This window comes from Ovis canadensis, chromosome X, assembly GCF_042477335.2.
Source record: "Ovis canadensis isolate MfBH-ARS-UI-01 breed Bighorn chromosome X, ARS-UI_OviCan_v2, whole genome shotgun sequence".
In the NCBI taxonomy this organism is placed as follows: Eukaryota; Metazoa; Chordata; class Mammalia; order Artiodactyla; family Bovidae; genus Ovis; species Ovis canadensis.
Window position 1 is genome coordinate 30,020,615 of NC_091727.1, and position 25,260 is coordinate 30,045,874.

At 37.8% G+C, this 25,260-nt stretch overlaps 1 protein-coding gene across 1 annotated transcript in view; it reads left to right on the plus strand.

Annotated features, from left to right (window-relative positions):
- IL1RAPL1 (interleukin 1 receptor accessory protein like 1) overlaps positions 1–25,260 on the plus strand; it is a 694,793-nt gene that overhangs the window by 632,646 nt on the left and 36,887 nt on the right. Inside the window, exons 6-7 of the mRNA XM_070291165.1 lie at positions 9,051–9,183; positions 11,170–11,315. Coding sequence (XP_070147266.1) covers positions 9,051–9,183; positions 11,170–11,315 — 279 coding nt within the window. The remainder of the gene's footprint in view (positions 1–9,050; positions 9,184–11,169; positions 11,316–25,260) is intronic.

A 25,260-nucleotide genomic window follows, 5' to 3' on the forward strand; every position in this document is an offset into this window, starting at 1 on the left:
GTAAAATGTCTTGAGCAATTTCCAAGGGAACTTTGTGTGTGTGTGTGTGAGAGAGAAACAGAGACAGAGATTCTTCATTTCAGAATAAAGCTTTCTGGAAGAAGAGCCATTCTGTATAACCAATGGCACAAGATAAATATGTTTTGTAAACTACTTTGCTTTTATCTTAAATGGAAGGGCTTTGGCAAAACATTCATCTTTACTGTGACTGTAGAGTAATTTTAATATCCATGATTAATGGTGCAAATGAAATTAAACCCCCCACTACTATTCACCATCTTATTTAAGAACAAAATGCTCACTGTTTCTTAATTCCAACTAGTAAGATCTCTGGATGCTGATGCTTCTAATTAGGGAAGAAATTTCCTTTTAATTGAAAAAAAAAAGTTTGTGTTTTTTTTTTTTTTTTTCCAATAAGTTAGAGAGTGTCCTCTAGTGGAGAGAGAATCTCTGCTGTCAGCAGTTTTAGAAATGGCCAAATGATATCTAATTACAAGAAGGTCGCACTAAATAACAAGTGTCCCTAGTGCTGATTGGGATCTGTGGGTTGAAGAGAAAATGTATTATTTTTCCTCTAAGGCCCCCTCACATTATAGCCTACTTGAAAGCCTGCCCTATGACAAGCATTGTTCTCATTTTAGATAGCAAATGATTTTTTATGATCAATTTTAGAGTGCTTCCTTCAGAACCTGGTAAGATTGAGCTGAAGCATTTAGTGCAATTTACTGAAGCTTTTACAGATATCAACTTGAGACAGCAAGAATACCATTATCTTCAGGGCTCCAACCCTGGCTGACTGATATACGTGATGTGTGTGACTCCCAAAGTGATATCTTAAAGTTTTCTGTTATTATTTGAAGAAAAACAACAAAAAAAAATCAACGAGGAAATTAAATGTGACTCTTTTCTATAACCTGTGGAATTCTAATGCTAATTTCCAATTTTTCAGATTAAGTAGGGTAAATAGTATTAACGTTATCACTTGGGTATCTGAGATCAGACTGGAGGGTTTTTTTTGTTTTGTTTTGTTTTTTAACTTAGAAGAAGATAAGGGAGAGCTTTGGTGCTTGGCTCTCTAAATCTCACGCTAGGCTTGCCTTAACAGAAATTGCATGTTATAGCAAATTAGAGAGCAAAAGATAGAAAAGATGGATAGTTTCTCTTGATAACAAGTTAAATAGTTTGGACTTAGAGTAAAGATAAAATTACATTGTTTATACTTCTATTTGAAAAAAGAAAGAGGAATAAGGAGAGTGTTTTTAAATCTTTCAGTAGTTATACAGATGTCAGAGACATACTGTGAACATATGAATACCATGTGTGTGGCTTGTATGAATGGTAATAATCAGCAGTGAGCCTAATATTGTATTCCTATTAACATCATTTTCAGAAAAAAAAATGTACAGTTGTGACTTTCATACAGATATTGAAATGAATACATGTTAAAGTATAAAAATAATTTTTGCTCATATGGTAGGAAGGGAACAGACAGATGTTATGATCAATTCAAAGTAAAGTCAAAATAGTTTATAAAACAGAAGAAAGCAATGCTGAGATAAATTCCAAGTAGAGACAAAATTGATTTTTCCCTGAGTTGAGGTGGAGAGCAAGGCTAGGGGAGCAGGTGGGAAATTAAGTCAAATGGCTACCAGATATGAGACAATTTTTACATTGATATGTTTTATTTTCATTTTTATTCCATTCATGGACTTTTCTTTCTTTTTTTGGCCTCCCAACACACGGAAACTTAGTTCCCTGCCCATTCCATGACCAGAGTTCTAACCCAAGCCCCCTGCAGTGGAAATGTAGAGTCTTAACCACACGACTACCAGGGAAGTCCCCAGACATGAGAGCATTTCCATATCAGTTACCTACAAAGAGTTACAAAGAGTTGAAGAATAGCTCAAAGACAGGGAAAGGGCTAAAAATCTGGTAACTCAGAATGGTGTGAAGTAGAAAAATGAGTAGTTTTCCATTGGAACACAAATATTTTTCCTACATCCCTTTGGAAAGCTGGCATATTTCTGTAGCTTGGGTTGGCTCATCAGTGACCCAGTTGTACAAGCTATTTCTTGTCTATGCCAGTTACCTCGCTACCTACCACTGTCATTATGAACCCTCTTTCCTAGCCACCCTGTCCTTGCCTCCTGCTTAAGGAGCTGACGGAATGTTTTTCAATCTTGTTGCTTTTCTCAGCCTCAACTCCAATTTAAAGAGTCCAAGGTAAAAAGAAATTGTTCCAGACAGTTAACTGTAACCACTTGCATGAAAAGCACCTGGGAGTGCTTGTTAAAAATTAAAATCCCTGGAACCTTCCACACTTGCTGAGTCAAAATCTGGTTTGGGTGGAGTAGGAGTAAGGTTTTTTTTGTTTGTTTGTTTGTTTTTTTTTTTGACAATGAGTTCAACACTCAATGGATTAAGAAATATAATCTGAAGCCATATTCATCTAAACTAAATGATATTGTAGAAGATATGAGTGTATAAAATACCCTCTGACCTGAAAGTTAGTGGAAGTTTGCTAGAAGGAACAAGGTTAATGGTACCATTAGGGGTTGCAATAGTGATAATAACTGTTCCTCTGTTCTCTGTCATGTCAGACTTTTGGCAACCCCGTGGACTGTAGCCTGCCAGGCTCCTCTATCCATGGAATTTTCCAGGCAAGAACACTGGAGTAGGTTGCCATTTCCTTCAGGGAATCTTCCCAATCCAGGGAATGAACCTGCATCTCCTGTGTGTCTCCTGCATTGGCAGGTGGATTCTTTACCAATGAGCCACCAGGGAAGCAAACCTGTTCCAAGAGGAAGAGAGGAGAAAAGACAGACTTGACTAAGGATTCCTCGAAAAGCCAAGTCAGTCTTTTGTAAGAGGTGCTATTTCAAATAGAACTTAATGGAGGAGAAGGAATTTGCTACGTGGAAGTGAGGAGACTTTGAAGCAAAGAATATAATATTAAAAAGTGTGAAAATGTGGAGGGAGGCTCAAGAGGAAGGAGATATATGTATATGTGCAGCTGATTCACATTGTTGTACAGCAGAAACTAACACAACATTGTAAAGCTATTATACTCCAATAATAATTTTTAATAATAATAAATTGTTTAAAAAGAACTCTAAACCATTAATCACAATTTTATAAAAAGCATGAGAATGTAAAATAGATCATGGATTAACTACTCATAAAATTCAGATGCTAAAATCCTATTATGTAACTGCATATCCTGCTTCATCAGCCCGAGGTACAAACACAGTCATATTATTTTTATTTTCCTAATTCCTCTTTCCTAATTGCCTAATTAGCTTTCTAAACAAAATTTGCTAATTATATTTTCCTAATTTTCGTAGTTACACTTAGGAATTCCTATCTACCCTTATTGAGTAGAAGTGCATCATCTCTCCCTGGGCCCCACCCTGCCCCATGATATTCTATTCACTCCTATTTTTATTTAACCTGAGGGGAAGGAATTATAGTCATTTATTTCTGCTTTCAAACACAGGCAGTACACACTTGGGGTCTGAGGTCACAGCTCCTAACAGATGCTCATGTGATTAGCCACCATTTCCCAAATGAAAAGTATTGGGTTGGCCCAAAAGTTCATTTGGGTTTCCCTTAAGCTATTTTTTTAAAAAAATGAAATTTTTGCCCAACCAAATATTAGATGGATTCAGCTTTCCTCACCAACACTTAAGCGGTTGGTGAGCCTCAGGTGAGCTTGATGTCACCTGGCCTTCTCTCAAGATTGACTCCACTGGGCTTCTAGTGTCCTTTCTTGAGAAACAGAGCTTTGCATAAGAATGGAAGTAGTAACTCTGTTCAGACACACAAATAGGTATCATTAAGAGAAACAATTTTAAAAATCCCTTCCAGAAAATTAGAGACACCAAGGGAGCATTTGGTGCAAAGATGAGCACAATAAAGAATGGAAACGGTATGAAACTAACAGCAGTCCATGGGGTCACAAAGAGTCAGACATGACTGAGCAACTGAACTGAACCAAACTGAACAAAAGCAGAAGACATTAAGAAGTGGCAAAGATACACAGAAGAATTGTACAAAAATGGTCTTAATAACCCGGATAACCATGATAATGTGATCACTCACCTAGAGCCATACATTCTGTAGTGTGAAGTCAAGTGGGCCTTAGGAAGCATTACTATGAACAAAGCTAATGGAGGTGATGGAATTCCAGCTGAGCTATTTCAAATCCTAAAAGATGATGCTGTGAAAGTGCCGCACTCAATATGCCAGCACATTTGGAATGCTCAGCAGTGGCCACAGGACTGGAAAAGGTCAGCTTTCATTCCGATCCCAAAGAAGGCCAATGCCAAAGAATGTTCAAACTACCACACAATTGCACTCATTTCACATGCTTGCAAGATAATGCTCAAAATCCTTCAAGGTAGGCTTCAACAGTTCATGAACTGAGAACTTCCAGATGTTCAAGCTGGATTTAGAAAAGGCAGAGGAACCAGAGATCAAATTGCCAACATCTGTTGGATCATCAAAAAAGCAAGAGAATTCCAGAAAAATATCTACTTCTGCTTCATTGACTACACTAAAGCCTTTGACTGTGTGGATCACAACAAACTGGAAAATTCTGAAAGAGATGGGAATACCAGACCACTTTACCTGCCTCCTGAGAAACGTCTATGCAAATCAAGAAGCAACAGTTAGAACTGGACATGGAACAACAGAATGGTTCAAAATTGGGAAAGGAGTACATCAAGGGTGTATATTGTCACCTGGCTTATTTAATTTATATGCAGAGCACATCATGAACGATGCCAGGCTGGATGAAGCTCAAGCTGGAATCAAGATTGCTGGGAGAAATTTCAGTAACCTCAGATATGCAGATGACACCACCCTTATGGCAGAAAGCGAAGAGGAACTAAAGAGGCTCTTAATGAAAGTGAAAGAGGAGAATGAAAAGCTGACTTAAAACTCAACATGCAAAAAGCTAAGATCATGACATCTGGTCTCATCACTTCATGGCAAATAGATGAGGAAAAAATGGAAATAGTAACAGACTATTTTTTTGGAGTTCCCAAATCACTGTGGACAGTGACTGCAGCCATGTAATTAAAAGACGCTTACTCCTTGGAAGAAAAGCTATGACAAACCTAGACAGCATTTTAAAAAGCAGAGATATCACTTTGCTGACAAAGGTCCAAATAGTTAAAGCTATGGCTTTTCCAGTAGTCATGTATGCATGTGAGAGTTGAATCAGAAAGAAGGCTGAGTGCTGAAGAATTTTTCCTTTCGAACTATAGTGGCAGAGAAGACTCTTGAGAGTCCCTTGGACAGCAAGGAGATCCAACCAATCAATCCTAAAGGAAATCAACCCTGAATATTCATTAGAAGGACTGATGCTGAAGTTAAAGCTTTAATACTTTCCTCACCTGATGTGAAGAGCTGACTCTTTGGAAAGGACCCTGATGCTGAGAAAGATTGAGGGCAGGAGGAGAAGGAGGCAGCAGATGATGGTTGGATGGAATCATCAACCCAATGGACATGAATTTCAGCAAACTTGGGGAGATAGTGAAGGACAGGGAGGCCTGGCATGCTGTGGTCCATGGATTCACAAGGAGTCTGACATGACTGAGCAACTGAACAACAACAACTTCACAGAACAGATCTCTGCTCAAGTTGACTTTCTCTCCTGATTGTTTTGAGAAGCAGCTGGCAACTGTTTAATCTGTCTGTCTCTCTCCTACACACACACACAGTGATGCAGATAAATTATAAAAATGAAAAATGTATTTTCTACGTTATCAGGCTTCCTTGTAATCTGTGCTTTGAGAGGGTTCCTACTATCACATTGATAAAAAGCACAGTGATCTGTCATCACTACTATAACCTGTACTTTGTCCTTTTAAGAAACTATGCAGAGGGACTTCCCTGTTGGTCCAGTGGTTAAGACTCTGTGCTTTCAATGCAAGGGGCTGGGGTTCAATTCCTGGTTGGGGAACGAAGATCCCGCATGCCAAGTGGTGCGGCCAAAAAACAAGTAAGAAAGGAAGGAAGGAATTATGTGGATATAATCCTCTCTTTGCAGTGATGGTCCCTTGTATGGTCCTGAAGTATCATAAAATTCTCAATCTTTCTCAGTTCTCTTGGAACTCTCTCCAATCCCAGTTTGGCAAATACAAAAAGAGTGATTTATTTAGACTGCAAGTGGGCCCATGTCAATCTCCTACCTGAAACCTTTCCCCAACTTAGAATCACCCTTAAATGGAATTCCCACATCTTCAACATGGCCTTCATGGGAGATCAGGGCTGCCACTGCTCTGGCCTCATGATTTTCCCCCAAATCCTCACCCCAATGCTACCCACTACATGTAGCTTGGTTTCAACAACTCTGAAGTTACTGACTTCCTCCAAAGTTCCCTGACATTCTATCACTCAGGTTCTTTCCTCTCTACCTGGAGTGCTTTTCTGTTTTCCCCTCCACCTTCTTTTATTCTTTGCATGAATTCCACTCTCTAACCCACAGTAAGCCCAACCCCAGGTCTGAGTAGAGGTCCTCTGGGTGCCCCCATAGCACTTGGGATACCCCCAGCACTGGAGCTCAAGGCATGATAAGTAGTCAAAGACAAGGTGAGTGAAGATGATTGAAAAAGCCAGTCGTTTCTTACATGGGTGCAGGAGCCATTTACTAGGTGTGGCAGCACAAAGCCAATAGTTGAGAAAAAGGAGGAATTAGATAATAGCAAATCAGTTGATCTGGGAAGGTAGGAGGGTGACAAGAGAGAAAAATTCAGTTCCCAATGAGGGATTCAATTGACTTCTCTGCTAAATAATGTTAGGCTGAGTTGCTAGTGACATGATCATTATTTATGATCCCCCAAATTTAGTAAAACTGTAATGGAAAATGAGATAATTTCTGGAGATTTCTATTTATGAGTCTCAGTCATTAACTCCTACCTAAAAGCTAAATCTCGTTCCCTTAAAACACAGATTGTGTAAATTATTGACATGTAAATTTTTGAACTCTGTAATATATGCTGATTCTCTTGGCATATGATATTAATCATCACACTATGTAGTATTTTGAGATTTACTGTTGAATTTATGACTACCTTGACACTGTAACAGGTAGTTGAGTTACATAAAAGCCAGTGCTCTTAGAAAAATGTAAAAGCAAAGAATACTGGATTTAAAAGTTGTTCTGAACCATTGGATTGACATTTCCCATAGAAATCTATGGTTTCTAATCAGTAAGATTGACATTCAATTATCCATTGTATAAGGTAAGTTATTCTCTCAGGGAGGGGGGTTGCATATTAAAATATTAACAAAATACTTATGTATCAAAATTAATAATAAAGGAGATCATTTAAAGCTCCATTTGCCTTATAAAAGTTTGTAGACATTTTCTGAACTTGATTTATCTGGTCACTAATAATGATTATTGCATATAGAATCAAAGTCTCTAAGGAATCACTTACTCGGAAGACATTCAGACATAAAGAAGGATAAGATAAAAGGAAAGACTATATCATGCCATCTTAAAAATATTAGAAGAGCAAGAATTCAGTTATGAACTAGTCTAACACAATGGACATAAGATAATAATATGAATTTTATCCAATAAAAATTTTCTTGTAGAACTTAGAGAATAAAGTTTACATACAGGTTGACCCATACCAGGACTTACAAAGAGTGCATCTGTAAGTGAATTATGCTTTTCTCTAGGTTTATATGGTAGAATCACTGATAAGCCCAGTTTCAGGCAATGTTCACTAGCAACTCATAGCTTAGCTCTTAGACTTTAGGAACCTCCTTCTCTTCACCTTAAAGTCACAGATTTGTCAAAGTCCTCTCAAAGAATATTCTCAGGAATTTATGAAATGAATAAACTTGCCTTACTTAAGGTATCCTTAAGAGTTCCCCTGCTCCAGTCCATTCTGGAGTAGGTCCCTATAGGTCTCTTTGCCATCCCACATTTTCTAGCTCTGCTTGGAGGCAGCAAGATCTTAAAACTATAATAGTACTGGAATATTTCAGTTCTCTAATGCTGCCTGAGGCTTGAGGAAATCAGGTGTTTGCAAAATCACGTTACTTGTCCAGAAATATGCCTCAGTTTCTGTTGGCATTAAATTCGCTCCCACTTTTCAGTCAGGGACTTCCACTTACCTTACTAAGTAATCAGTCTGTATTCATCATTACAGTGGCCTCTCTTGAGTAGTACATTGGAAGAAACTCATCTCCACAGTAGTAGTATTGATTTTATGTTTTATAAACAGCCCAAATATTTATTCTCAGGTGTTGTCCATTTGTATTTTAATAATGTGTTTTTTTTTTACCTGAATGTGTGCTGGTTTCCTTAATTAAAATACTATTCTTCATATAGTGCAAATATTTTAGTAACATTTGTAAGGAATCCTGCATTTTGCAGTTCCATTTCTTTCCCATCAAAACATTTGGTTCTCTTTCTCTTTCCCACATTCAGGACTGAGAAACATCTTCTAACTGCTTTATAAGATCTCATATTATCAACATTATGTACTTGTCTAATATCGCAGTAGTAAAAAACCTACCTGCCAATGCAGACCCAGGTTTGATCCCTGGGTCGGGAAGATCCCCTGGAGAAGGGCATGGCAACCCACTCCAGTATTCTTGCCTGGAGAATACTAAGGACAGAGGAGCCTGGTGGGCTACAGTCAGTAGGGTGGCAAAGAGTCGGACATGACTGAAGCAGCTGAGCATGTGCTTTGAGAAGTGCACATCACCTCTGAAGTACCCTTCCCAATAATTCATAACTTCAATCTATTCATATGGAAACATGAGGCAAACTTAAATGAAAGTAAAGTTCTGTAGACTAACTGACCAGTGTTCTTCATAATCTGATAAGTAATTCACATTCCATTAAGCAAGCTGCCAAAAGCACACATTCTGTTAATTTGACAGATGGAAAATATGTGAAAAATATTGCTTTAGAGAGATGTTTCATTAAATCAATGAAGTGATTAAAGTTTTACGTGCCAGTTTGCCTAAAATAAGAGTGTATCAACAGTTTTACAACACGTTTCTATCACTTCTCTCCACAGGTGATTCAGCTAATCTCACCTGCAGAGCTTTCTTTGGGTACAGCGGAGATGTCAGTCCTTTAATTTACTGGATGAAAGGAGAGAAGTTTATTGAAGATCTGGATGAAAATCGAGTTTGGGAAAGTGACATTAGGTAAAGTAATTTGTCTCTTTTAACTTGTTCAGTCAGGATTCACATTTGCTGTGTTAGTGAATAGAAAGTGAGCTAAAAAAGAAGGGGGTTGGGGGTGTTTTACTATCATACTAAAAATGTTACAACATTTAATGGCAAGGAGGAAAACTATCCTTGAGGGAGTGACTATGAAATTGTAAAACCTGAGTGCCATTTGCAAAGAATTTAAGAGAAATAAAAAGGAATTTTCCACTAAGGAAAAAACTGAATGTGAGATTACCAAAATAGCATCAAATATGGAAAATGTGGTATTGTACCTTTAGTTGATGAGAGCTCTTTTTTTTTATTGTTGAGAGGAAATATTGGGTGGCCAAAAAGTTTGTTTGGGTTTTTCTATACCATTTTCTGGAAAAACACAAAGGAACTTTTTGGCCAACCCAGTGTTAACAGGTTTTTAGGATTCAACATCATGTGTTTTAGGATTCAAACATCGTCTCTGTCACTTCCTTGTATATATTGCTACATATTTGAGGCATCGTGTAGACTATAAAACACTTGATAGGAATGGTAATACAAAACATGCTTTTATTACCTTTTTTAGGCTAACTTTAAGGTCTAAATATTAATATAGTGGAATAATAGCAAATAATCATAAAAATATACTTATTTTGAGGGCATAATACTTATGCCTCTTCTTTTTTTAAAAATAATTAACATATTTGTTTGCTTGCTTTTAAATATTGAGGTATTCAGTTATGACTAAAAGTACACTTATATACAGGTACTCATTTTTATTCATAATGTAAATAAGCAAATGTATTAATTAATAAATTATAAGTGAATCAAAATGCAGATTATTTGTAAACAATCTCCAATCTAAAGATCACCTCTTTTGGATATATTTGAGAATTTTAACCAAATTCTTCTTCTTAAATGTGAAGACTTTTAAAACATGAGGAAAGGTATAAGAGAAAAAGGTTTTCAATAGAAAATAAAAACCTATAAAACTGTCACAGAGGGTTATTTCTACTGGAATTTTCTTCCTGGCAACAAATACCCAGGAATATAACATTGCAGTCAGGTTCTGAAATGCCCAGATGAGCAATTCTTCAATACATACTAAAATGTTCCTCTGCCATTTTTCATGTTTAAAACTTCACTATTATCTTATACTCATACACTCTGAAATGCTAAGGTTATAGGACAATAAACCTCCTAACTTTACCCCTCTCTACTTTTGTGGGTGCTCAGCGAATGTTCTAGAAAGGTATTTTTTCCTTTAATTCTTCATGAGGAAGTATTGTGCAAGCATGAGTTACCAAAGGAGTGGGAGAGTAAAGGTGGAAACTTGGTGAGCATGGCAAGGGAGCCCTACTTTGAAGTTTTCCATTTGTTCTAAAAAGATTGTTAAAATCCTTGACAGTGAGGTTAGTGAGCATCTACCGTGAATTTTAAATGTCAGAATTAAATGCTTCATCAGAACATTTAGTCTATGGTTTTGTAATTTCATATTTCTTTAAAAATAGGAATTGATTTGTACCTTTAAAAAAAAAACGCCAGGCTAGAGGTTTCACCTGTAATGTCAAAATAGCTCAGAAATTTTCTATCCTTCCTTTCTTTAAAATTAACCTGATAGATAATTAGTCCTCCAGCCTAAGACATTAGAATTTCTTATCCCACCCTTACATCATATTTCTTCTTAAAGGGAAAGCAATTTGTAAACTTTTCTTCAAGGTCTCTCTCACCTCTTTATTATGACAGTGTGATTGTCCTGCTAAGAGAGATAATTAACTGCAACTTCATTAGCATCTACAAAGACGAGCTTCCTTATTAGAAGTGAAGAAGAAAAGGGCATGATATAATTTAATTAAGATAGCATCAATCCATGACCAAATTTGAAGACAGATGCTGTAGGATTTTTCATATCAGATTCATCTAAACTTTTTTCTTTCATGTGTGTGTATGTTTGTGTGGGTTTTTTTTGTTTCATTTTGCTTTATATTTTAGAATCCTCAAGGAGCATCTTGGGGAACAGGAAGTTTCCATCTCATTAATTGTGGACTCTGTAGAAGAAGGTGACTTGGGAAATTACTCCTGTTATGTTGAAAATGGAAATGGACGTCGTCATGCCAGTGTTCTCCTTCACAAACGGGGTGAGTGTAACCTTCTAAGTTTGAGTAGTTGACAACCTTTAATGAAAGTGAAATAATTGGAAGGTAACAAAAAAAAGGTGTTTTTTTTTCACGTAAATTTATCCCAAATAAAACAATTACATTAGCAGTAAGGCCATCAATGCAGATAGCACAGTGGATGGGTGACTAGGTCAGACACTGGAGTCAAATTTAGATATTCAGATTCCTTTTTCTTCCCCTCCCTCAAGCTGTGCCATTAGGTATGCAGGATCTTCGTTCCCCAACCAGGGATCAAACCTGTACCCCTACAATCAAAGTGGGGAGTCTTAACCACTGGATCACCAGGGAAGTCCCCCTTTCTCTGTTTTAATACCAGCTATATAATCTTGGGAATGATATCTAACTTCCTTAAGCTTCAGTTCCCTGATAATATGGAATGGGAAAAATAATGATATCAACTCTTAGTGGGTTTTACGGACGAAAGAAAACACTAAGTGTGAAGAGCTTGGCACAGAGCCTATGCACAGGAAGTATTTAGTTAAATGCTATTAATAATATTAGAAGTAAACAAACCAATTAAAAATAACCAAGCGAGTTTTAAGTCAAAGATTATGCTCTTAATTGGAAGATTGTTCCTTGAGTGTACAAATTACATCCAATGAATTCCCCATTTTGCTTCATTTTTATTTTTTTCTGCCTTAGATAACTTTTACATGTGTAATATCCTCCCGTGATTAATAATAATTCACTAGTGAATTATTTTTCAATTATTTTTCATCATTAGCAATTTAAGTAAGGTATGTTTCGGTTGAGTATAACATCGGCTACAATAAATCTGATTCCACAGCAGCCCCAATACCTTACACACAGGGTTAAAAAAAAAATATATATATATATATATATGTATATATATATATATATATAATTGTTTGAAATTATAGACGATTGTAAAATTTGAGCCATGCCTTTTTGTTGGTGAAATTTTTTCATGTACGTTACAAGAGAAAAAAATTTTTTTTCTACATTATGCTAAGTGAAAACATTCTCTTACTCAGCAAATTTACAGTGATTTTAATTTCAAAGCACATGTTTCATCTTAAACTCTTTGAGGTTGGAAAAGAAAGAGAATGCCAAAGACTTTATTGGACAATAGATTCCCTTTGAATAATGTTACTGAAAGCTATTAAAATAGACACCTCTGTTGTCAAGGTGACTGTAATATTCAAATAGTTTACTTTTGGGGAGATGTTAATGGAGGGAAAAGATAAGCAGCAGCTAGTAAGCAGTCTGATTTTTTGTCTGTCAATGGAGGGACTTAGAGTAGAAATATTACACATATAAAAGGACAGAAATATTCCCAGGGTTGGAAGTAGCCTAGATGTTGTATAATTGAACTATTCCACAATATCTGCCCTAGTGATCTGTCAGCTTATACTGGATCACGTTCCTCCTCCAGGAAGCCAGTTCTGTCTTTGGAAAAATGTAACAATTAGAAAATATTACTATTTCACTGTCTATCTACCCCATGACCCCGTTTTTAATCTCTCTTCCCCAAAATAGCCCTTCAAAAGTTTGATGACAGTCCCCATAATCCTTCTGGGCCTTCACTTCCATAGATTCAGCTTCTTTAGTTCCTTTTATTCATTCTTCTTTTATGTGGATAAAATACTTTCACCATTCTGATCACTCGTTTGAACTGAAGAGTCTAGTTACAGAGTCTGAATTATTCTTCAAGAAGGTAGGTAATAGAGAAAAGATAGAGGGCTCATCTAAAAATCTGTTGGCTTTAATGACATTTATTTCTTTTTAGGATAAAGTAGGAGTGACAGTTAAGTAGAGATCATAGGAAGAAGGAAGGAAGCTGGATCATTTCCAAGGAGGATACAACTATTAAAGCTCTTATCTAGCAGACAGGCACACAAGGGTCAGGAAGGGTGAAACACCACCAGGCTATTTTTAGCATGTGTGGCCTAAGGTTAAGTTGCCCATAGCTAAGAAAGCTTCCAGTACTACAAACATAAATGACTCAGGAATCAAGGAAATCGTTTGAAAAATCTTTTCCAATACTGCCTGATTTCCTAAACATGAAGAAGAAAGTGGTGGGCAGTGTTAGAGCACTCTTCAATACTTACATCTTCCACAGTGTTTCTCAAATATGTATTTATGCCACCATCATTTTATCTTCAGTAAAATAAAAGCTAAAGCCAGAAAGTGTCCTTCAAGGTCATGTACTCCAAAAGCCCCTCTTAAAGTTAGTGTTCACCTTCCTTTTAAGGGAGCTGCAGCAAATGAGTCATCAATTCACAATGGTAGTCAGGCATCTCCTGCCCTGGAGAGGCTTATCAGCATGTGGAATGCTGATAACCATCTGTGGGAAAAAAACAACGGACTCTGGTTAACAGATGCCATAACTACAAGTTCCCCAGCCCTGAAAGGTTCAGAAGCTCAAGGAAGGCACAGCACATGGGAGCTGATCGTTTTGATCACAGGGTCCCTGCGAGAGTCAAATTGCTGTCATCCTAGCAATGGTGTAATGACCAAGATGACTGACTGTATTGCTCAGAAGCCTAAAGCTCAGAGAAGAGCTGGAAGCTGTTACTGTGAATCATATTCTTCTGCTGTTGACTTATAAATCCCATAACTATCTTACAGGCCTTCAAAGTCTTTCTTCTTAAAACTTGCATAGAGAGATATGTTAAAGCATTTGATGAATACAGATCTCATAAGTCAGTAATTATCCATTCTTCTGACAAGCAAACTTGCCAGGACGTACCTTTGCCAAAATAACTTAAGTTTTTTTTTTTCCCCCCTCCACTGTTACCTTTAGTTCAGTATTGTTAACAAAATAAAAATGATGTCAGAACCCTCCAACGGGTGTTGTGGATTTTTTGAGATATCACCACCTGTATCAGCTGAGTTGTCCTTAATGCCAAGACAATATTACAACAAATAGTACAGCTAGGATTGAGCTAGGCTAGATTCTGGGCCAGCCTTTTCTTTAAAAAAATCTAATTTCCACAAAAACTGGTTGAAAATTTACTAGGAAATTTGACTTTGGTTGAGAATATTCAGGGTTGTTGATTCCTACAGCCAGGGAAGGTACTGGGACAGTTAGGGTCATGTCACATGCTCTACAGAGAACTAGGTCATAGAATAAAACAATGGCCAATGGGCCACATTAGTGTATGACTGCCTTGCGCCCTATTCCTCACTCTAGTTCCTGGCCTGAGAAGCTTGAGCGTTAGATCCTTGTCCCAAAAAGAACCAAAGCAAAGAGTAGACACATTTCCTACTGTGTTATCTCTTGTCTCCACCGTTGCCTGTTGAATTGAATTCCCTGTGTAAGTCTCTGAACCTTTTACCCAGATGCCTTTGCGTAAGTTCCTAATCACTGCTCCCCAATTGACCATGCATCCAACACTGACTTTCAGCTTCCCTCCAAAACCCCAATCTTTTATTTGCCCATAATTTGTATGTTTTCCATGTCTCTAACACAAGCAATTCTTCAGGCAGATAGCCAGCATCACTGTGCTCTGACTTTGGCCTAGCCACTCTTACACTCACCAGGCCATCCTAAGTTTCTTTTTCATTCTCTGAGTTCCTTGTCCACACTCTAATTCTGGATGACTTCACAGTGTGGACGTGTTTACTCTCTGGAGCAAAGCAGTTTAATATTTAAGGGTGTGGACTCTGGAGTAAGGCTGTCTGTGCAAAACCCACTCTCTGCATACTAGCTGTGCTATCGTGGATAATCCCCATACTCTCTGTGAGCCTCAAATTTCTCTTGTATAAAATGGGGAATAATGATAGTACTTTCCATATAGAACAGCTATGAGGAATAAACTTAGTATGTATCAATATGTATTACAGTGTCTGACATATTTATCACCATGTTAGCAGCTATTACATGATTTTTCTACTCCAACTATGTGATAATCTGGATAATTTAGGATGCAGCAATAACATGTCTCATTAAAAATTCCCTCACATCTAATTTATCTTTCATTAAAATGGTCAGCTTTAGCACTGGAAATTTTGCTCTGTTGATTCTATATTTTTCCTTATAATAGATTTACTTTAGTTTGAATGTGCTGTCCTACGGGAGATCTTCATTGATTTATTCATGCATTTAATGGCAATTATTAAGAACCTACTATGTGCCTGGCACTCATAAAATTAAATGATCAGGAAATCAGAACCAATATACTTTGAAATGCCATCATCTGCTTTTTAAACTACTTTGGTATTAAGCATTTCTAATGTAGAATTGTGCTTCTAGGGGACGTTTGGCTTTGAAACTGTCACATAAAGGGAATGTTCCTTAACAGTCCTGTTGTGAATTGTTTAGATGTCTTGATTACAATAATATGGCAATTCATTGCATCATGAGGTAGTTTGGAAACTGGCAAAGTATCTGTCTCAGAGGCTAGCACTGGTTAATAATGATAAACATCTAGTTTTCCTCTATTCCTCCTCAAACCCATTTTAACTCTTGGATGCGAAGTCTCCCTCCCTTTCCGTCTCTCCCTCCCTCTGAAGAGTGTGTGTTAAATCACTTCAATCCTGTCCCACTCTTTGAGACCCCATGGACTGTACCGCCAGGCTCCTCTGTCCATGGGATTTCCCAGGCAAGAATACTAGAGTGGGTTGCTGTTTCCTCCTCCAGGGGATCTTCCTGACTCAGGGATCAAACCCACATTTTCTGCACTGGCAGGCAGAATCTTTACCACTGAGCCACCTGGGAAGCTCAAATTTCAGCTCCTTACTACAGGAAATACTTGTTTTTAGAAGGTATGTGTATGTTAGTCCCTCAGTCAGTCGTGGCCAACTCTTTGCAACCCCATGGACTGTACCATCAGGCTCCTCTGTCAATGGAATTCTCCAGATAAGAATATTGGAGTGGGTAGCCATTCCCTTCTCCAAGGGATCTTCCCGACTCAAGGATTGAACCCAGGTCTCCTGCATTGTAGACAGATTCTTTACCATCTCAGCTACCAGGGAAGCCCCACAAAGAGTGAAATCCATGGGAATTAGACTTACTCTCTAACTCCCTAGTCCTTGGAATATATTCAGTAACGTAATTAACATGCACATCATTTAGGATGCATTGTTTTAAAGCCAGATGAATTTAGACCCAGTGGACTCCTTATCCCTTCTTATAATGGATCACTTTTGTAATATGTGCCACCATCCTTATTAGTATTTACCTCGTGCATTTATTTGCTGCAAGATACAGGGAGACAATAGAACTGTGTCAAGCTCTTTGGGGGCTCATCCTTTAACATCTTTGACCACTGATTTCAAAATATACAAAAGCCAAACTTTGCCCAGACATCAAAACCTCCTACTTCTCTATACGGCTGCATCTTCCTAAAAAGACCATTGAAAACTGAGTTGTTGTTCAGTAACTAATTCGTGTCTAATTCTTTGTGACCCCATGAACTGCAGCACATCAGGCTTCCCAGTCCTTCACTAGGCATACACAGAAGAGTCATTTTTTTGAGTTGTTGCTGTTGGGAAGGAAAAATAATTTTCCCTCTACCCTTCTAGGTTCTTGGCTATATAAGATAGAGTAATGGGAGAAAAGCAAACATAAATTTACTAACATATCTTCCTCCTAAATACATGTGGAATAGCCAGGAAAACTGAGTAACCCCCTGAAATGTCCCAAGCCAGCACCTTCAATACCATCTCCAGGAAAGACAAAAGAAGAGTTGGGGAGCATGGGAGGCCAGTTATGGGAGGTGACCAAAAACAGCACAGTAATGATGGGCATGGTTGTTATGCAGATTTAAGCCTCTGCCTTCTCCATTGATGAGTTTCTGGAGATTCAAAATCATCCTCTTCCTGGTACAGGAAGGGAAACACCCTTACAAGGGAAGATTTCTTTTGTAACTGTAAAGATCTCTTACAAAGAGTAACTTCTACTGGAGTTTTAGAGCTTCTCCTGTGTCTGCTGTTTCTTAAAAATGATCAGCCTTAAATTATCTTTATAGCAAAGAGACATATTTTGAGAGGTCATATGTTATCCCTTTTCTTTGCTTATGCAATACCAAAACATTAAAGAACTTTAGTTATGTCACTGCAGCATCTCCAAATGAGAGCCATCAGGTTTAACAGATTCTCTCTTTGGATAAGATCTGGCAGTCAAAGTTTTATTCTATCCTGTAACATTTTTCTTGCTTCTTTGCTCCTCAATTACATGAGACATGTAAGCTGACCCCAGTTCTTTTTGTTTCTTCTTGATAACTAACACCAAAGCAAAGAAACAAGCAAAAACTACATCGGAGCCTATTATGAATGCCAGGAGCTCAAATTGTCTAGTGTTAGTGATTTTTGTGCTGCTGAATTTCTTGATATGGACATCCCAACGAGGTCATTTGACAGCCACCAAAATTACAGGCATGAAAACTAAACTTCTGAGCCATTTCCTCAAATATAGAATGTATGATTTAAGTGAAGTTAACACCAAGTTATTTTTGCCTCAGCTATGAAATATCTTTTCAAAGGTCTGTCGATCCCAGTTTTTCCTGATCAGCTACAGCATGGATATTTGTTATAAAGTATAGTTTTGCCTTTCAGTCATTTTGATTATTCAGTTTTCCTAAATGTGAATTGGAATATCTAAGCAGCATCTTTGTTAGGAAAGAAAGGACCACTCTTAGTTGATGATTAGCATATTTCTCAAGTAATGAATAAAAAGGGAATGATCCTGGATAAAACCAGTCCTTCCATTTTTATTATTCCTGTTGAATTAATCATGTGGTTCAAAGCTCTTAATATTTAATTTATATATGGACGTGGTCATTGGAGGGCTTCCCTAGTGACTCAGACGGTAAAGAATATGCCTGCAACGCAGGAGACCCAGGTTCGATCCCTGGGTTGGGAAGATTCCCAGGAGAAGGGAATGACTACCCACTCCAGTATTCTTGCCTGGAGAATTCCCATGGACAGAAGAGCCTGGCAGGCTACAGTCCATGGGGTCACAAAGAGTTGGACACGACCAAGCAACTAACACTTCACTTACCTTCATAGTCATTGGAAGTCTTTATTTTGTTTGTTTTCCTAACTATACATTAAATTCTGAATAAAGATTTTTAACTTGTACTTCTCTCTTATATCTTTAACTTGTACATCCTCACAGAAATGTGATGAATGGAATGGTTACCTTTCAGTAAGGAATCTCCAGATTGAACTTTTAAATGTCTCTTGAGGTGAGGAAGCCCAGCAAAAGACTTGCCATCATGCTTGCCTGTAATACCTATAGTTTTGGGTGAATTGCTCTCTTTTTGAGGTCCCCAAAATATCCTAAAGTTTCTGCACCTGCAGGAAATGACCTTGTTTACTCACCGGGTAAGGCTGATGGGAACACTGTAAGCAAGGTGCCAGGCTGTTTTTCCAGGGGCTTTGTCAGCTCCACAAAGTCAACCTTAGTTCCTTAAAGCTGTCTGACAATATCTGAGTCTATACTTGTCTATCTGAAATAGGACATTCCAGTCAAAACCTTGGTAATATAATAAGTTTCCAGTTACATCTTCTTCTAAGGAGAAGAAATTCTTATTTAACTTATATAAATATAACTATAATGGGCTTCCCTGGTTCTTAGGTGGTAAAGAATATGCCTGCCAATGCAGGAGACATGGATTCAGTCCCTGGGTTGGGAAGATCCCCTGGAGAAGGGAATGAAAACCCACTCCAGTATTCTGCCTGGAAAATCCTATGGACAGTACATGGCATTGCAAAGAGTCAGACATGACTTAGCGACTAAGCAAGAACAAAATATAACTATAATGCCCTGAAAATAAGAGTATTCACCATGAGTTTCTGAATTCTGGAGGGATCAGGCAGGGAGAAAAATATAAATGTTTCAGTTTTGCTTATAATGATATAATTTACTGAATTACTGTAAATCATGGTGTAAGATCAAAGGTTTTCTTATATCTGGAAAACAAAGATTAAAAAGGCAGTAATATTTCAGACAAAAGAGTCATAAAATTATAATCATATTAATCAGTTTGTTCAGTCCCATGTGATTAATTTTTGTTGATCTTGTCTTCTGTTAGCAGTTTTGTAAAGCCATTAGTTTTTCCATTAGAGTTCTATTTTTTCTTACCCAGTTCAGTGGTATCATCTGAAAATTATCAGAAACCTATGTTTGTCAAAAAGTCCTAAGGAGCTTCTTTACCAATTGAGCTAAAGAAGATCCTTAGAAAGGATCATTGCCCAGTCATTAATGTGACTGGTGATATAAGTAAAGCCCAAAGCTGTAAAGAACAATATTGCATAGGAAGCTGGAATGTTAGGTTCATGAATCAAGGTAAATTGGAAGTGGTCAAACAGGAGATGGCAAGAGTGAACACTGACATTTTAGGAATCAGTGAAGAAAAATGGACTGGAATGGGTGAATTTAACTCAGAATTATATCTACTACTATGGACAAGAATCCCTTAGAAGAAATGAAGTAGCCCCCATAGTCAACAAAAGAGTCCAAAATGCAGTTCTTCGGTGCAATCTCAAAAATGACAGAATGATCTCTGTTCATTTCCAAAGCAAACCATTCAATATCACAGTAATCCAAGTCTATGCTCCAATCAGTAATACTGAAGAAGCTGAAGTTGAATGGTTCTATGAAGACCTACAAGACCTTCTAGAACTAACACCCAAAAAAGATGTCCTTTTCATCATAGGGAACTGGGATGCACAAGTAGGAAGTCAAGAGATACCTGGAATAACAGGCAACTTTGGCCTTGGGGTACAAAATGAAGCAGGGCAAAGGCTAACAGAGTTTTGCCAAGAGAACGCACTGGTCATAAACACCCTCTTCCCACAACACAAGAGAAGACTCTGCATATTGACATCACCAGATGCTCAATACAAAATCAGATTGATTATATTCTTTGCAGTCAAAGATGGAGAAGCTCTATACAGTCAGCAAAAACAAGACAGGGAGCTGACTGTGGTTCAGATCATGAACTCCTTATTGCCAAATTCAGACTTAAATTGAAGAAAGTAGGGAAAACCACTAGACCATTCAGGTATGACCTAAATATAATCCCTTACTATTATACAGTGTAAGTGACAAATAGATTCAAGGGATTCGATCTGATAGAGTGCCTGATGAACTATGGACAGAGGTTTGTGACATTATATGGGAAGCAGGGATCAAGGCCATCCCCAAGAAAAATAAGCGCAAAAAGGCAAAATGGTTGTCTGAGGAGGCCTTACAAATAGCTGAGAAAAGAAGAGAAGCAAAAGGCAAAGGAGAAAAGGAAAGATGTACCCATTTGAATGCAGAATTCCAAAGAATAGCAAGGAGAGATAAGAAAACCTTCTTTAGCGATCAAGGAAAACAATAGAATGGGAAAGACTAGAGAGCTCGTCAAGAAACTTAGAGATACCAAGGGAACATTTCATGCAAAGATGGGCACAATAAAGGACAGAAATGGTATGGACCTAACAGAAACAGAAGATATTAAGAAGAGGTGGCAAGAATGCACGGAAGAACTATACAAAAAAGATCTACATGACCCAGATAACCACAATGCTGTGGTCACTCACCTAGAGCCAGACATCCTGGAATGTGAAGTCAAGTGGGCCTTAGGAAGCACCACTACGAACAAAGCTGGTGGAGGTGGTGGAATTCCAGCTGAGCTATTTCAAATCCTGAAAGATGATGCTGTGAAAGTGCTGCACTCAATATGCCAGCAAATCTGGAAAACTCAGCAGTGGCCACAGGACTGGAAAAGGTCAGTTTTCATTCCAATCCCCAAGAAAGGCAATGCCAAAGAATGCTCAAACTACCGCACAGTTGCACATACTAGTGCAATCTCATCTCACACGCTAGCAAAGTAATGCTCAAAATTCTCCAAGCCAGGCTTCAACAGTATGTAAACCGTGAACTTCCAGATGTTCAAGCTGGATTTAGAAAAGGCAGAGGAGCCAGAGATCAAATTGCCAACATTTGTTGGATCATAAAAAATGCAAGAGTTCCAGAAAAACATCTACTTCTGATTTATGGACTATGCCAAAGCCTTTGACTGTGTGGATCACAAGAAACTGGAAAATTCTTCAAAAGATGGGAATACCAGACCACTTGACCTGCCTCCTGAGAAAATCTGTATACAGGTCAAGAAGCAACAGTTAGAACTGAACATGGAACAAGAGACTGGTTCCAAATAGGAAAAGGAGTACATCAAGACTGTATATTTTCACCCGGCTTATTTAACTTCTATGCAGAGTACATCATGCAAAATGCTGGACTAGATGAAGCACAAGCTGGAATCAAGATTTCCAGGAGAAATATCAATAACCTCAGATATGCAGATGACACCACCCTTATGGCAGAAAGCAAAGAGGAACTGAAGAGCTTCTTGATGAAAGTGAAAGAGGAGAGTGAAAAAGTTGGCTTTAAACTCAACATTCGGAAAACTAAGATCATGGAATCCGGTCCCATTACTTCATGGCAAATAGCTGGGGAAACAGTGGAAACAGTGAGAAACTTTATTTTGGGGGACTCCAAAATCACTGCAGATGGTGACTGCAGCCCTGAAATTAAAAGACGCTTGCTCCTTGGAAGAAAAGCTATCACCAACCTAGACAGCATATTGAAAAGCAGAGACATTACTTTGCCACCAAAGGTCTGTCTAGTCAAAGCTATGGTTTTTCTTGTAGTCATGTGTGGATATGAGAGTTGGACTATAAAGGAAGCTGAGTGCTGAAGAATTGATGCTTTTGAACTGTGGTGCTGGAGAAGACTCTTGAGAGTCCCTTGGACTTTAAGGAGATCCAACCTGTCCATCCTAAAGGAAATTAGCCCTGAATATTCATTGGAAGGACTGATGCTGAAGCTGAATCTCCAATATTTGGCCACTTGATGCAAAGAACTGACTCCTTGGAAAAGACCCTGATGCTGGGAAAGATTGAAGGCAGGAGAAGAAGGGGACGACAGAGGATGAGATGGTTTGATGGCATCACCGTCTTGATGGACGTCAGTTTGAGCAAGCTCCGGGAGTTAGTAATAGACAGGGAAGCCTGGCATGCTGCAGTCCATGGAGTCGCAAAGAATCGGACACGACTGAGCGCCTGAACTGAACTGCGGGATCTTCTTGCAGTTGACGTTGAAGTTTTGCTTTCTTTGCAAAAGCATCAGAGTAACACTGTAATTTCCTGTAAATGACAAAAGACTTAAAATGGCATGGTTAAAGATCTGAGTCATTAGAATGCAATTGAAGATGAAATTTGGTTATTTCTGTGACACATAAAATTTTAAAATAATAACTAGAATTATGACTAATAACATTGTACAAGGACATATCTGAATTTTACAAATTTTATAAATTTCTAGAGCACTTATAATAACGTTTCCCCATATAATATAACCTAAGAACATTTATCATCACTTATTTGACAATGCTTCCCATGAAATTTAGCCTACTCAATAAGCCTAATTATTTTCATATCTGTCTTTTATTAGGAGAGAAAGCGAATATTTTGCTGTATTCCAGGGGCGTTTGGAAAGCCCCCAAATTATTTCCAGGTCAATAAGATTTCATTTGAATTTGATTTGAGGGAAGTTTGTCAAAAATTTCAAAAAAATTTAAAACACTTTTTCAAACAGTCATAGGTCACTGTGACGCTATAGTTAGTTATCTATTTAATCAAAATGACAAAGACTTCACAGGCAAATACAGAAAGTTAGATAGCTAGCTTTGTAAATATTGAACAATCTCTGTTTTTTCCCTAGTCAAAGATCTAATGAAAATAAAAGATTGCATTTTTATTTTTATAGACAGATGGCATTAATGACAAAGAAAATCTTTGTTTACCACTGCTTATTGAAAGAAAAAAGCGAAGGGGGCAGCAGAGCATGAGATGGTTAGATAACATCACTGACTCAATGGACATGAATTTGAGCAAACTCTGGGAGATAATGGAGGACAGAGGAGACTGGCGTGCTGCAGTCCATGGGGTCGCAAAGAGTCAGACATGACTTAGCAACTAAACAACAACATAGGTAGGCAGTGTACCTTTGATGCTGAAATTCATTCACATAATTAACTTTATTCCAATTGTAGCCAGGTTGATCACACATAAAATTCTTTTCCCAAGATCCCTTCTTCAGAAAATTTCAACAAATTTCTATGTCCAGTTTAGTCTGTCCCTTTATCTCCTTTCTGTTTTGAAATAGTCAAGTGTAGGACAAAAATTGCTCTTATTTCTCCAACAAAAATGCATCACCATACCTCATGCCTTTTCTTACCCAAAAATACATTTTCATTTCCTTGCACACATCATTTCCCTTATTATCGCTGGCACTCTTAATCATATTAACCATATATTAATTAGAAACCTTAATTTTTAGTGGAAATAAAGAAATAAACAATTGTGAACTACATTATGATTTTGTGGTGTAAAGAATTTATAAATACCTTTTATAATTTCTAGACATATGTGCCCTTTTAAGTAGTGCAGTCTTTCAGTGTGGAATGAGATCTGGTGACTAAAAACCTGAAATTCATCTTTCAGTTCAGTTCAGTTCAGTTCAGTTCACTCGCTCAGTCGTGTCCGACTCTTTGCGACCCCATGAATCGCAGCACGCCAGGCCTCCTGTCCATCACCATCTCCCAGAGTTCACTCAGACTCACGTCCATCAAGTCGGTGATGCCATCCAGCCATCTCATCCTCAGTCGTCCCCTTCTCCTCCAGCCCCCAATCTCTCCCAGCATCAGAGTCTTTTCCAATGAGTCAACTCTTCGCATGAGGTGGCCAAAGTACTGGAGCTTCAGCTTTAGCATCATTCCTTCCAAAGAAGTCCCAGGGTTGATCTCCTTCAGAATGGACTGGTTGGATATCCTTGCAGTCCAAGGGACTCTCAAGAGTCTTCTCCAACACCACAGTTCAAAAGCATCAATTCTTTGGCACTTAGCCTTTTCACAGTCCAACTCTCACATCCATACATGACCACAGGAAAAAACATAGCCTTGACTAGACGGACCTTAGTCGGCAAAGTAATGTCTCTGCTTTTGAATATACTATCTAGGTTGGTCATAACTTTTCTTCCAAGGAGTAAGCGTCTCTTAATTTCATGGCTGCAGTCACCATCTGCAGTGATTTTGGAGCCCCCCAAAATAAAGTCTGACACTGTTTCTACTGTTTCCCCATCTATTTCCCATGGAGTGATGGGACCAGATGCCATGATCTTTGTTTTCTGAATGTTGAGCTTTAAGCCAACTTTTTCGCTCTCCTCTTTGACTTTCATCAAGAGGCTTTTTAGCTCCTCTTCACTTTCTGCCATAAGGGTGGTGTCATCTGCATATCTGAGGTTCTTGATATTCCTCCCGGCAATCTTGATTCCAGCTTGTGTTTCTTCCAGTCCAGCGTTTCTCATGATGTACTCTGCATATTCTCTCTGTATTAGGAAGTCAGAAGTAGATGAAACAATGTGTTAATATTTTATTATTTTATCTTATTCAGAAATGATCTAGATATTTAATGAATTTCCCTCATTTAATTTAAGATAGCAAAACCCTAAGGATTTAATTTCCCAAAACGATTTGGGAAACTATTTAACAATCAGAAAACAATCATTTTTTGAAAGTTTACCTAAAAGTGTTTATCTCATTTGCATCTCTTTAATACATTTGTCTTTAATAATCACACTAAGATTACCCCTGAAGGTTTTATGAGACATTAAAGCAATTAACTCTTTTAAGTTATTTTTCTTGTTGACAAATTTTATAACAGAGATAGCATGAACTTATTTGACTTTTAGTAAACCTAGATAGAATAAAAGTATTACACTGAATGCTGACAAATCTAAAGATACACCTGTTTTAATTAAACCAGTAATTTTAAATTTGCTTTTATTGACTAAAGATGAATCTTAGATCACATGAACTTGAGGAACATTTAATTCCTACTATATTTAGAAATAATTTATATAAGTGCCTACTAAAGTAACACTAAG